The sequence below is a fragment of the Ornithorhynchus anatinus genome, chromosome 12, assembly GCF_004115215.2.
Source record: "Ornithorhynchus anatinus isolate Pmale09 chromosome 12, mOrnAna1.pri.v4, whole genome shotgun sequence".
NCBI classification, from domain to species: Eukaryota; Metazoa; Chordata; class Mammalia; order Monotremata; family Ornithorhynchidae; genus Ornithorhynchus; species Ornithorhynchus anatinus.
The window spans coordinates 52,169,845-52,184,293 of NC_041739.1; the positions used below are offsets into that span (position 1 = coordinate 52,169,845).

At 41.0% G+C, this 14,449-nt stretch overlaps 1 protein-coding gene across 4 annotated transcripts in view; it reads left to right on the forward strand.

The window, feature by feature from the left end:
* USP53 (ubiquitin specific peptidase 53) overlaps nt 1-14,449 on the forward strand; it is a 50,893-nt gene that overhangs the window by 12,924 nt on the left and 23,520 nt on the right. For 3 of the 4 annotated variants that reach the window (XM_029076768.2, XM_029076770.2, XM_029076769.2), the window contains exons 3-10: nt 886-978; nt 5,148-5,282; nt 6,420-6,533; nt 6,631-6,713; nt 7,131-7,236; nt 8,454-8,600; nt 10,615-10,764; nt 12,208-12,370. In XM_029076768.2, coding sequence (XP_028932601.1) covers nt 886-978; nt 5,148-5,282; nt 6,420-6,533; nt 6,631-6,713; nt 7,131-7,236; nt 8,454-8,600; nt 10,615-10,764; nt 12,208-12,370 — 991 coding nt within the window. The remainder of the gene's footprint in view (nt 1-885; nt 979-5,147; nt 5,283-6,419; nt 6,534-6,630; nt 6,714-7,130; nt 7,237-8,453; nt 8,601-10,614; nt 10,765-12,207; nt 12,371-14,449) is intronic. The other variant, XM_029076771.2, reaches the window with a different exon arrangement.

The window sequence follows — 14,449 nt, forward strand, 5'->3', positions numbered from 1 at the left end:
AATCTATGCCACCAAGTTCTGAGTGTTTGGAACTACTCGTTCTAAGTAGAACATAGAGATAACTAATGTATAATCATAGTTTGCTTTGGGAAAGCTCCCTGCTGCATTGGTGATATTTCAGACCCTTCTGAACTTTGGTTCAGTTTTCCTATCTGCGAAAACAGGGGTCAAGATAGGAGTGAGCCTCAGTTTCACCCTCTTCTCTCAATAATTCTCCTACATCTCCAAAAGAATAGTGAACACCTTCTGGATATAATGCTCTGTACTAAAAGCTTGGGAAAGTGCACTAGAGTCAGTAGACATAATTCCCTGCTCCTAACTGGCAGTTATCCCCTTAAAGGTGGGGCTGGAAGTTGCTGTGCTGAAGATTTGGCTTTGGGTTTGTTACCAACTTCCTCTTGCTCTATTCTTTCCTCAAAATGCTCCAGACCCAGACAATGTGGGTTGTCGAGGAGGCCAGCGTTTAAAATTCTAGACTTTAATCCTTCCAAAACATTTCAAACCATTCGTTTCACAATATTTGTAATCACTTCCTTCGTTATGTCCCTGCCAAGTCCTGAACTTCCAGTACTGTTTCCTGTTCAGATGAGATACCCTAAGCTGAGAGCCAGCTTTTTTTTTCCCGACCCAATTTCTTACTTGGCTTGTTGGGGTTGGCGATGCTTTTAAAGAAGTCTTCCAAAGCTGGGAACCAATCCTGAGCATTTATACATTCCCTGGAGATGCTTTTCAGTGGTGCCCTACACACAGTTACATGCTGCTACATTTAAATGCAAAAGTTCTATTTGTTACTGACCGAGGTTCTTAAATACTTTTAAAGTGCCCAGATCCAAGCTTTGTCTTTCAATTATAAAATTTCACAATTTCCCATTTTCTCTCTTTTAGGTTTTATGGCAGTTGGACATATTCCGCCGGAGTTTAAGAGGTTTGACTGGCCATGTTTGTCAAGGAGAGGCCTGTATATTTTGTGCTTTAAAGGTAACCCCAAATCATGCTTTTGAAAGCTATATCCTTTACTAAATCAGTTACATCTTCATTTTGTTGCTTTTTTGTCCAGGATTCATGGTGCATTTGTTTAATGAGTTGGGTAGTTACTCTCTTAACACTAAACAGGAAGTGATAAGTTAGGAGTTGGTAATTGTTCAAATAACAGTGTGTGGCTTATCTAAGCCTTTTCACAGCTTAGTATTTTAATTCCTCTTGCAGTATCACAGAGGAGGTTGGATAGCAGTGAGAAAAATTACGGAAATAGTTATCTTGGTCTATGCCAGCTCGCAGTTGCTAAAAATTAGCTATCTGAAGTGAACGCTATCAGATTCCTTGAAAGTGTTCACTTAAGAGCATGGTCTGGGAAATAATTCTAAATCTGGGCTTTTCAAAATCCCTACTGGGCTAGGAGAGAGGAAAACCCCATATCTATGTGACTGCTGAAGATGGACAAAAGTCTTATTTCTGAGTTTTCTTGCAAATAAAAATAATATTCCAGACACAGAGTGTTTTACTAAGAGTGCAGCATGGCTTAGCAGAAAGAGCACAGGTCTGAGAGAAGATGAGGGTTCCTATACTGGCAGTGCCCCTTACCTACTGTGTGAATTTGGGCAGATCATTTAACTACTCTCTGCCTCAGTTTCCTCTCTCTGTAGAATGAGAATTCAATACCTGTTCTCCCAGTTAGACTGTGAGCCCCTTGTGGGATAGGGACTGTGCCCAACCTGATTAGCTTCTATCTATCCCAGTGCGTAGTGCAGTGTTTGGCAGATAATAAGCACTTAACATATACCATCTTATTATTACTATTGTGTTGCTGTCTGAAAGAGACATTATTTAATCAATCAATGGAATTTATTGAGCGCTTATTATGTGTAGAATACTGTACTCAGTGCTTGGAAGAATACAGAACAACATTGAGTTTTACCAAAAATGTGCTCATCACCAGATCTCTGCTTGGATGGTTTGTGTTCCCAGCTACCCAGGAGCAAAATCAGGTTATTACAGTTCCTGGATTTTTAGTGAACCGTAATTACAGTGGTGCTGGACTTCCATATCTGAAATTTTGAGGGTATCTTGAATTGTGTTTCCTCCATGTTTGTGCAAGGCCCCATTCGCTGGCCCTCCTTTGCCAAATAAGCTGTCTCTGTCACTGAGCCACACATTTACTCCGGTTCTCGATTTTTCACTCTGTCACAGCACTTTTTGCCATATTTAGTTATTTCATTGCATTAGAAGTGTAATGGATTGTCCTGTTCATGGAAACACAAGGCTGGATATAGCGTGAAATGCTATCTAACTTAGAAGTTGCCCAAATTTAAATAACTGCCTTTTAACAAGAGGCAAATAAATCCCATGTTAGGGCAAAGGAAGTACGTCCTATTTTGGCATTCCCTCTTACACTGCCTTTTCATTTTTCTTACCTTCTTAACCTCAGGATTTCCTGAATTGTGATGCTTAGGGAATCCTTAGTCCTTGAACTTGGCTAACTGATCATGGAATGCTTTTAAGGAAAAAGCCATTGCCCTTAACAAAACAGCCATTCCTTGACTCAACTATCATTAGCTGGCTGTTGGATATTTGGAAGGAGAGGTTTATGTGGGTAAAATGAACATTTTTTAAAACTCAATTTACAGAACTTCCCCCAAATTAACTACTTTTTGCTTTGAAGATGTATTTTCCCTTTCAATTGCATAATATTTTCCCCTGAGAATTCCAGATTCAATTCATTGTGTTAGGTCATGATGGCTATCAAATTCAAAATCCTGATAGCGCTCACTTTTTTTTCCCACTTTTTGAGATTAAAACTGCTGTGCTAATAGACTCTCAGATGTAGCCTGGAATTCTTATTCTACAGCTCAGTGTTTCGGCAAATGTCCCAATTTATTTGCTGGAGTTTTTCCTTTTGTCAGTGTGCCCAGTGATTTAGGGAAAGTAGTAGGGGTTTCTTACTGCAGCTTTTGGTAGCCTTGCCTTAAAGCATACAAGCTAATGCCATTTGGATACATAAAACAGGGAGGACAAATGATCTGCAGTCATTCTGGTAGTGTATCCATGGAGTTATTTCGGTCAAAATACAGAAGTGGTTTACCACTGCCTCCTTCCACGTAGTAACCTTGAGTCTCTGCCCTTGACTCTCTCCTGTGCCACTGCTGCCCAGCACAGGTGAGCTTTGACTTGTAAAGGATTGCCTTCCACTCGCTAGCCACTAGCCAAGCTAGGAATGGAATGGACAGGCCTCTGCCTCCGAGATTGACAAAGTACGGTAACTCTCCAGGTGCCACCCTGAGAAGGGATTATAGAGTAAGGGAGCTAAATGAAATGTGTGTCAGAAGGTGGTGTGATAAACATCTTATACTTTTTCTGGAATATTCCCTTCACAAAAAAATATTCTTATGATCTTTGATACCAGAAGCAGCTCAGGCCTGAATTTAAGGTCATTTTTAGATGAATTTATTTATGTATTTGCATATAAAAGCAGCAGTGTGTAAAATAGCTGGTACAGTTGTTTCCCTCCTGTAGTTGGCTACTCTAAAAAGGTGGTGGTGCTGATGGTAGTAGTCGTGATACCGGTTTTTGAGTGCCCATTTAGGGTGGTGCTCTGTACTTGGTGGACACTTGGCAAGGTTGCAACAGACCCTGAAGATCTGAGTCCTTGGGAAGAGAGTCTGGGGTATTAAAATTAATCTAGATTGGTTGCATGATTTTAGGTTTTCTTTAGGCCCTGGGCATTCAGGCCTATAGTCATTTACAGGCCTCCATGAATACTTTTGGGGAGTGAAAAATCAAGGGTAAGGGGCAAGTATTTTTATGTCACTAGCCAGAAGGCAACAAACCAAGTCAAAGAGAGATAAGCAAGAGAAACACATAGCAACGGTAAGGAGGAAAGGAGTGGCATATATGCAGCTTGGCTCAGTGGAAAGAGCCCGGGCTTGGGAGTCAGAGGTCATGGGTTCGAATCCCGGCTCTGCCACTTGTCAGCTGTGTGACTGTGGGCAAGTCACAACTTCTCTGTGCCTCAGTTACTTCATCTGTAAAATGGGCATTAACTGTGAGCCTCACGTGGGACAACCTGATGACCCTGTATTTACCCCAGCGCTTAGAACAGTGCTCTGCACATAGTAAGCACTTAACGAATACCAATATTATTATTATTATGAACTAAACCAACCTTGGATGATATTGGTAATTGTGATATTTCATTCATTCATTGATTCGTATTTTTTGAGCACTTACAGTGTGCTGAGCACTGTACGAAGCACTTGGGAGAGTACAATACAATAATTAACAGACACATCTAAGAGCTTACTGTGGGCCGAGCTCTGTTCTGTGCACTGGAGTGGATACCACATAGTCAGATCAGGCACAGTCCCTATTAGTAATAGCATTTATTAAGTGCTTTCTGTACTAATTGCTGGGAGAAAATATACAAATAGGAATTAGAATAGTCTCTGTCACTTGGGTTCACACCCTAAGAACCTAAGAGGGGAGAAGGGACTGGAGACAGACACATCAGGAGTGATGAAACAGTAAAAACAAACAGAGATGAATACAGAGTATAAAAACCAAATCAGCAGGGTGCTTTAGGTAGAGTGGAATTTCAGTGTGTTCAGGGTTCTCCTGCAGCTGCTAATCTTTCTTGGGGCTTTGGGAAGCCTTCCATTGGAGGGGGGTTTGGTGTTTAAGGGGGAGGGAGGACATTTTGCATTTTCATTTTACGTATGAAGAAACTGAGTTACAGAGAAATTGAAGTGACTTGCCCAAGATCTCCCAGCAGGCAAATGACAAAGTCATGATTAGAACACAAGTCCTCTAATTTCCAGGCCCATGCGCTTTCCTCTAGGCCATACTGCTTCCTGCTAACTTTTTAACTGTCTTTATTAATAATAATAATAATAATAATAATGGTATTTTTAAGCGTTTACTATGTACCAGACATTGTACTAAGCACTGGATCAACTCTTTTAGTGTTGACCTTCGTTAGGGTGGTTAATTTACTACTTTAGAGCTGAAAAACAAAGTCTGTGGATGTTTTTAATTCTGTAATCATGATTAAGGTGTGGGGCGGGAAGGGTGCTTTTTTGAATGCCATTAATGAACCAGTGAATATCATTTGGTTTATACAAACTGTATATATTCTTTTGCGTGTTGCTTCCCAGACAATATTTGCACAGTTTCAACACAGTCGAGAAAAAGCACTTCCATCTGATAACATAAGGCATGCCCTTGCTGAAAGCTTCAAGGATGAACAACGATTTCAGCTTGGCCTTATGGATGATGCTGCGGAGTGCTTTGTGAGTATATGAATTGGTGCTGAATCTTTATTCCCTCCCCCCAGATTATTGGTCATGGTTTTTTTTTCCTTATGCAGAAACTAAAGGAACTAAATTCCATTTTTCTACTGCAGTAATTATGGAAAGAGGAGGAAATTCAGGCAGTGAACCTGCAAACCTATAAAATAGTGTTTGTGACTGATCCATCAATCAGTAGTATTTACTGAGCACTAAACTGTGTGCAGAACACTGTACTAAGTGCTTGTAGGGTGCAATATAGTAGAGTTGGTAGACACTAACTTTCCCTGCAAGGAATTTACAGTGAATTTTATTTTAAATTTTGACTATGACATTTTTCCTGGCTATAACTTAGTGTCAAACAGACAAAAAAAAAATTAAATCACTCTTTAAAAACAGATAACTTGAACTTGAAGCCCCAGGGCTAGATGATGATCTTTAGGTTTGAGTTACCAAGTTAATAATTCCCCAGTTTTCCAAAATCTGCTTGTAAGCTTAAAAAATGAAAAAAGTATTTTATTGAGCTACTAGGTACTCCAGCAGCTTATCTGTAAACTCATATGTTAGTGTAAGAAAACCATAGTTGGAAGAGTAAATCAGTGTGTGTTTTAAATTTGTGATCTCTTTTAATTTACTGCTGTGTTCTTGAAATATTTAAACAAATAATACTTTAAACCTTATTATATAGCCCTGACCTTTGTAGACTTTCAAACTGTATTCCAACACAAGTTTCGCCACAGTTTCCTTTTGGAGTGCAAATCCTACAGAACATTTGATAAATTCATTAGACAGAATGATCCTCTTCAGTTTGAGCCACAGAATTTTTCTGGAAACAAAAGTCTTGTAATGGGACGTTTTAGTCTGTTCCTTTGAATACTGTAAAATATTGTTTAGTTGCAGTCAGGCTCAAAACTGCAGATGGAATTATTTTCTTCAGTGGACCCAGAAATGATTCCTGTATATGAATTACACACTGCAAGATGTGTATATGAAAGGGGAGAATTGCAAATATTTATAGAAAAACTCGCTTCTGGCAATTAAAGTAACACTTTGCCCAGGCATTAGCTAGTGGGAGTTTTATTCTGTGAAAGGGAAGGGACCCTTTCATACCGAGTAATTGGATTGTGTCCTTTTATTTAGGAAAATATACTTGAGAGGATCCATTTTCACATTGTGCCAAGCCCCGTTGCAGACATGTGCACATCCAAGTCTTGCATCACTCATCAGAAGTTTGCTATGACGCTGTACGAACAGGTTAGAGAGCTTTTTTGCCCTGCATTCTGTTTCAAGCTTCTGAGCTTGAAATAAAAGGGTGTGTTTGTTTTGGTTTTGGTTTTTTTTTTACCTGTAGTGTGTCTGTCGCAGTTGTGGAGCATCATCCGATCCTCTGCCTTTTACAGAATTCGTCCGCTACATTTCCACAACAGCTCTCTGGTAAGATCATCCCGAATCAGATATCTTTAAGGGGGCAATATCGGCTATGTTCACGTTAGAGAAGCAGAGTGGACTTGTGGATAGAGCCCGGGCCTGGGAGTCAGAGGACCTGGAATCTAATCCCGGCTTTCCCACTTATCTGCTGTGTCATCTTGGGCAAGTCACTTCACTTCTCTGGGTCTCAGTTCTCTCATCTGCAAAATGGAAATTCAGTATTTGTGCTCCCTCTTACTTAGACTGTGAGCCCCATGTGTGACCTGATTATGCTGTTATTTACCCCAGCGCTTAGTACAGTGCTTGGCACATAGCAAGCGCTTAACAAATACCACAATTATTATCTCAGATTTATTTGACGATCTACTACTTTAAGCTTACATGCCAGCATTGGAACGTGTCGTCTTATCTTTGTGTGTGCAGCAATGAAGTTGATAGAATGATGGAAAGGCATGAACGTCTTAAGCCTGAATTGTTCGCAGAATTGTTACAAGCAGCAAATACTTCTGATGACTTTAGGAAATGTCCTGTAAGTATAAATTGAAATATGCCTACATTTGTCCCTGACTCTGTTCTTTACCTATTTACTTTGAAGGCCCCAAATAGATTTTATGGTGTCCATAAAATGGTGTTCATTCATTCATTCACTCATTCGTATTTATTGAGTGCTTACTGTGTGCAGAGCATTGTATTAAGCACTTAAAAGAATATGATACAACAATAAACAGACACAGTCCCTATCCACAACAAGCTTCCAGTCTAGGAAGAGAAGATAGAAATCGATACAAATAAATTAAAGATATGTACATAATTCAATTTTAGCATGCCCTTTTAAATGGTGGGAATCTTTACAAAAAATCCAGCAGTAAATTTTGGTTTACGTGCATTAACTTACAGTTATGAGCTGGAAAAATATTGTGGCTTTTATGTTTTCTTTAAATAACTTATCCTGTGGTGTAAATGTATCCCAAGGTATATTACCGAAGGTGTAGTTTTTTTAAAAATCTTGAATGCATTGCTTTTTTGTTCAGAGAAGCAGCATGATGTAGTGGAAGGAGCATGGGCCTGGGAGTCAGAGGGCCTGGATTCTAATCCTGACTCTGTCTCTTGCCTTTATAACCTTGGGCCAGTCAGCTAACTTCTCTGTGCTTCATCTGTAAAATGGGGATCCAATACTTGTTTTCCCTCTTCTTTAGATCATAAGCCCCCTTTGGGACATGTTCTGCATCCAGCCTTCTTAACTTGTGCCATCCCCGGTGCTAGAACAGTGCTTGACATATAGTAAGCGCTGACCAAATACCGTTATAATTATTATTATGCACTGGGCCATTTGAACAAGGAGCAACCTTTACTTGCCCATTTAAATAACCCTGAGTGTCAACTGAAAAATTGCTCTTCTCTCATTGCTGAGTTGGGCTGCCTTTAGCACCTGGAATTTTTCAGACTTAAAAACAAATCATTTTGGCTTGGATGAACTAAAAAGTGAACAAAGGAAAGTCAGAGGGCACTACCACGTTTGAAGTCCTTCAGATGTTTGTCCGCTCAGTAAACTGGGAGGATGAAAGCCGTAAAGAGAAGTTCAACTCCAAGCATGTAAGAAGAATGGGCTTCCAGTGTAACGCAAACTTGTCAGACAATACAGCATTATGAATGCATAAGAACTGGTCCCTTTTCATCTTTATCGCTGGAAACTCATATCTGGTCATGTAATTTGTAATCCCTCTAGTTTTTATCTCTCTCTTCCAGAGCAACTGTGGTCAGAAAATAAAAATCCGGCGTGTTTTAATGAACTGCCCAGAAATCGTCACAATTGGTTTAGTGTGGGATTCAGAGCATTCTGACCTGACAGAAGATGTCATGCATCACTTAGCCACCCATCTGCACCTTCCTGGGGTGGGTACCTCACTTCTCTAACAGTTTGCTACTTCCTTTTGGTTCCTTCCCTTACTCCTCCCAAGGCCTTTTAACGTACTGATTTCTAAGGTGTATTTCCTATGTAGAGCAGCAGCGTGGCCTAGTGGATAGAGCACGGGCCAGGAATCAAAAGGACCTGGCTTCTAATTCTGGCTCCATCACTTGCCTGCTCTGTGACCTCAGGCAAGTCACGTCACTTCTCTGTGCCTCAGTTCCCTAATCTGGAAAATGGGGATTGAGACTCTGAGCCCCATGTAGGACAGGGACTGTGTCTAACCTGATTAGCTTGTATCTACTCCAGCACTTAGAACGGTGCTCAGCACATAGTAAGAATTTAACAAATGCCATCATCATTATTATTATAATATGTAGTAGTAACAGTACTTATTAAGCATTTATCAAGCGAAGAGCACTGTACTAAACGCTGGGAAAGAGTAAACAAGTGGGAATTAGACATGGACCTTGTCCCTCAAGAGACTTGTTTTATCAAATCGTGGCATTTATTGAGAGCACTTAATGTGCAGAGCACTGGACTAAACGAATGGGAAAGAACCACATGTAGAGAGAATAGGCACGATCCCTGCCCACAAGAAGATTACAATCTACAGGAGAAGGCAGACATTAAAATAAATTGTGGGTAGATGAAGTAGAGTATAGGAATATTTAAGTATTGTGGGGCTGGTTGAGTATCAAAGTGCATAAGTACATAGTTGAAACAGAGAGGAGGGCAGATGAGGAAATAAAAATTAGTCTGGGAAGGCCTCTTGGAGGAGGTGGGATTTGAGGACGATTTTGAAGATGGGGACTAAAAATCTGTTTTATCCTACTTACAAACCAATTTGAAGTGCCCATCTATTTGGTTGTATTGAGGGAGACCAGATGGAGTGGTCTAATACTGTCTAAATTTTCAAAAGTAGCTTTTCAAATGGCAGTTCTTAGGTTCTCCCTATCCTCTGCTCACCAAGGACGGGTCTCAAGGTTATGAGGGAAGCAGGGTCTTAGTAGAGCATATCTGCTGCTGGATGGGAGTACTGTGCTGAACCCTGCAGAGAGACCAGTGCAAATATTTTGAAATTAGTAGAGAAGTGTGCCAGGATTAGCCCAAGAATAATATTGTTTTTAAAAGCATCTTTATGGGTAGGTATGCCATTTCATCTTTTCATTATAGGTGAAAAGAACGTCTACCTGAGTCAGTAGAAAGTGGATGTGGTATTTTAGATATGGAATTAGGGCACCCTTGCTTCTCACTAGCATCTTCTGAAAAGTATTCATTCAGTCATATTTATTGAGGGCTTACTGTGTGCAGAGCATTGTACTAAGCACTTGGGAGAGTACAAATAAACAGTAAACTGACACATTCCCTGTCCAAAATGAGCTTACAGTCTAGAAAGAGGGAGACAGACATAAATACAAATAAATAAAGTGACAGATATGTACATGAGTGCTGTGGGGCTGGAAGCAGGGAAGAGGAAAGGGAAGGAGTCAGGGTGAAACAGAAGGAAGTGGAAGATGAAACAAAGTATAAAACTTGGATTCCCTGGAAGCATTGATTAATTATTAATTTGTTAATAGCAGTAGAATAGTTGTATCATTAACATTTGAGGGGCAGAAGCATGTGCTAGGTGCTCATGATGGGAAGACTATTCATAACTTGAGAGAGAGAGGTGTTTGAAGAAATTAGTCAGCTCTGTAAGCGTGGGTTTCATTGTGTTTTGGCTGTGTGGAACGCTAAAACATTTTGCCAAGGGGATTTGGGAATGTTCATCAGACATCGCAAGCCTGTTGAATACAGCATACCTCAATGTCAGAAAAAATGGCTTGTGGGGCCTTTCACACAGAATTGACTCAACTGAATGCTTCACTGTGAGTGTTCATTAAAGTGAGATATTACAAAAACACAACTCCCATGGCAAGACAAACTGGGTGTGTGCTCTAACTTTGTTGGAAATATTTATACTACATAATATTGATTTTGTGGGTTTTTTTAAATCAGCTGTTCTATAGGGTTACAGATGAACATGCCAAAAATAGTGAGCTTCATCTTGTTGCTCTGATTTGCTACACCAGCCGACATTATTGTGCCTTTGCCTTTCACACCAAGAGTTCCAAGTGGTTTTTTTTTGATGATGCTACTGTGAAAGAGGTAAGGGGGCTTTATACTGGCTGGATTTTACAATTTTAAGGTTTTGGTTTTCTCATTTATGTGGGGCCACATTGGTTGTAAACTAAGATATGGTCATGGTTATCTTCTTAGGTTCTGAAGCAGTGGGTTATTTTGAAATCAATGTTTAAAAAGCAAAGCCCTCTCTCAGTATTGTGATCTGCCTCTCACAACCTCTCCCCTACCCACTCTTACCCTGGGCCTTGCCTGTCCTCATGGACCATGCCTTTCCTGGGTCCTCCCCAGCCTTATAATGATTAAAATAATAATTCTGGTATTTAAGTGCTTGCTATGTGCAAAGCACTGTTCTAAGTGCTGGGATAGATACAAGGTAATCAGGTTGTCCCACGTGGGGCTCACAGTCTTAATCCCCATTTTTCAGGTGAGGTAACTGAGGCACAGAGAAGTGAAGTGACTTGCCCGAGTCACATTAGCAGATAAATGGTGAGCCGGGATTAGAACCCAACTTCTCTGTCTCCCAAGCCTGTGCTCTTTCCACTAAACCATGCTGCTTCTCCCTTAGTGACCAGGTTACCCCTGCTATCTTTAAGAGGAGGAGAACAAAAGATAAAGATGTTAGAGAGGGAGTGGGCAAAAGCGTGTGAGAGGTATGCACACTCAACGATTTGCTACCTAAGATTGTTTTTCCACATGAGATTGGTCACCTTAAAGCCAGCATTGTCACGAGGCAAGCACAGATTTTTTTTCCTTGGTGAATTTTAACCTGCAACCTTGAAATATCATTTTAAAAATAATTTGTGGAGAGGTTGGTACTGCCATCTGCTCTTCATTCTCTTGGTGGATTTGACCCAAATTGAGATTCTTCAGACTGGGAACTCACCCAGGGTCAGAGAGGTACCTCTGTCTGTCTAAAACTTTGGAATCTCCACCCCACCGGCCTCTAGAGGGGCCCTGCAATCTGGCATCTAAAGGGACAGGGACATGCTTCATCCCCTAGCGTTAGTTTAGAAGCAGTTGATGCCCCCCCAAACCCCTGTTGTCTCCAGTCTCTGCCCTTTTCTCATTATTTGCATACATTATTAATTTTCAGCCTGTGCATGTTTTCGTCTTCTAGCAAAAAAGCAGCTTGGCCTAGTGGATAGAGCACGGGCCTGGAGTCAGAAGGTCCTGGTTCTAGTCTCAGCCTTGCTACTTGCCTGCTGTGTTACCTTGGGCAAATCACTTCACTTCTCCAGGCCTCTGTTGTCTCATCTTTAAAATGGGCATTAGGACTTGAAGCCCCTTTGTGGGACAGGGACTATGTCCAACACGACTTGTTTGTATTCACCCCAGTGCTCAGTATGTGCCTGACACATAGTATGTGCTTAACAAATATTACAATTATTAATATTATAAGCAAATTTCTCACTGTGCTTAACGACTCAAATAGCGTTGTACTCAACAGAAAAACAATTTTGCTTTCAGGTTGGAACAAAATGGAAAGATGTGGTCTCTAAATGCATCCGATGTCACTTCCAGCCCCTGCTTCTGTTTTATGCCAACCCGGATGGTACAGCAGTAACAACAGAACATGCCCTCCAGCATATCATCCCCTGTTCTCATTATAAAACAGCTCCAGGGGACGTGGGTAATTCATTTTTATTTAACCAATGTACCACATTCTAAAACAAGAACCGTTAGATAGAAATTGCAGAAGTAGATCTAGTGGGTTGATTTATGGACTCCCGTTCATTATCTTATTATTGTAGAATAAAATAGAATTGAGTTTGCTACTTAACATAGAAAAGAAATGGCCAGTGGGTCCTTCTAAATATAGGTTAAAAGTAATTGATCCAAGAAATAGTAGAATTTGAAAGAGAATCAGGGAAACAGCATGGTCATTTAAGCCAAAAGCTGGGTTCCTGGATGAAAAATGTGTTTATTTTTCCAGAGGGGAGAAGGAAGTTCCTATTTATAGTGACAGGCCAAATTTGACTAGGTGTATGAACATCATTAATTTTAATATATGCATCCATATCACCAAGGACAGGTGGCAGGTGTTTGTGCCTGCTTGCAACAACAATTTAATAATATATTAATGGGAGAGATATACTGTATCATTTTACCTTTGTCCTTCCCACATTCTCCCTCTGAAAAATCCCACATCTTCCAGTAGGCTTTCCCTGATTAATTTCCAGCCATATCATCCCTTCAAACAACTCTAGCACTTATGACCTTATTTACATCCACCTTAGCGTTCATGTATGGATGTGTATTCAGTTATTTATTTTGACCAATCTAGTTAGAAACATAAATGAGTGAGGAGGTAGCTAGCATAGTCCATCTTCTCTTCCTGTTAAAGAGTAATAGTAGTGGTATTTGTTAAGCGCTTACTATGTGCCAGACACTGTACTAAGTCTGGGGGTGGATACAGGCAAATCAGGTTGGACCCAGTCCCTGTCCCAAGTGAGGCTCACAGTCTTAATTCCCATTTTGTAGATGAGGTACATGAAGCATAGAGAAATGAAGTGACTTGCCCAAGTTCACAGAGCAGACAAGTGGCAGAATTAGAACTCATGAACTTCTGACTCCCAGGCCTGTGCTCTACCCGCTACACTGTGCTGCTATTATAGTAGTAACAGTAGTTAGCATTACCGAGCACCTGTTTGGTGTGGTGTACTGTACTCCACACCCCCCCCCACACACACTTTTTTTCTTAATGGTATTTGTTAAGCGCTTACTGTCAGGCACCATTCTAAGCCTGAGCAAGTAGCCAAGTCGGGATTAGAACCCAGGTCCTTCTGACTCCCAGGCCCATGCTCTATCCATTAGGACACACTGCTTCTTTGCCCTTTTGGGCAGAGGACATGTTACTTCATTAATCCATACTTCCCAAGCACCTAGTACAGTGCACCACACCAGATAGGCGTTGGGAAAATGTTACTACTTTTCTTAAGAAGGAGTGTGGTGTAGAGGATAGAGCATAGGGCAGGGAATCAGAAAGTCATAGGTTCTAATCCCAGCTCCACCACTTGTCTGCTGTGACCTTGGGCAAGTCACTTAAATTTTTGGGCCTCAGTTACCTCATCTGTAAAATGAGGATTGAGACTGTGAGCCCCACGTGGGACAGGGACTGCATCCAATCTGATTTGCTTGTATCCACCCCAGCACTTAGTACAGTGCCCGGCACAAAGGAAGCACTTAACAAATACCATTATTATCATCATCATTACTAGAACAATTTAGCATGAAGAGAAGACGGGCTGGGCAACTTCCTCTCTCCCTACCCCCACATCCTACTTTAATATTCTCCCCTTCAGCCAAGTCTGGCCCTTTTTTGGAGGAAGGGCTATATCTTAACAGTGGAAGGAAGCTACCTGAATAGAAACAAATGCTGCTCCCAACTCATTCAAAGCAGAGACTTCTCTCTCCTTTTCAAGAGGAGCTGGCTTCGTATCCAGTCAAACTTAGAAAGCATAGGAGGTTAAGGTGGTTAATTCCACCGCGTTTGGGTGGAGGAATGTTTGCAAGGAGCTTTAAGTGTTGGGCTGGTACAGCTTGGAGGAGCCCCTTCCTCCTTTCTCCTGCCACCCCAATTTCGAGGTGAAGGAGAAGGCAGTGCAGAAAGCCGGATCAAGTGTATTGGGTCTGAATTCACTGCTGTGAGCACTGTGCCTACTTCTAAAGGCTATGATGGGAAATGTCAGAATTAATGTCATTTTTGTCA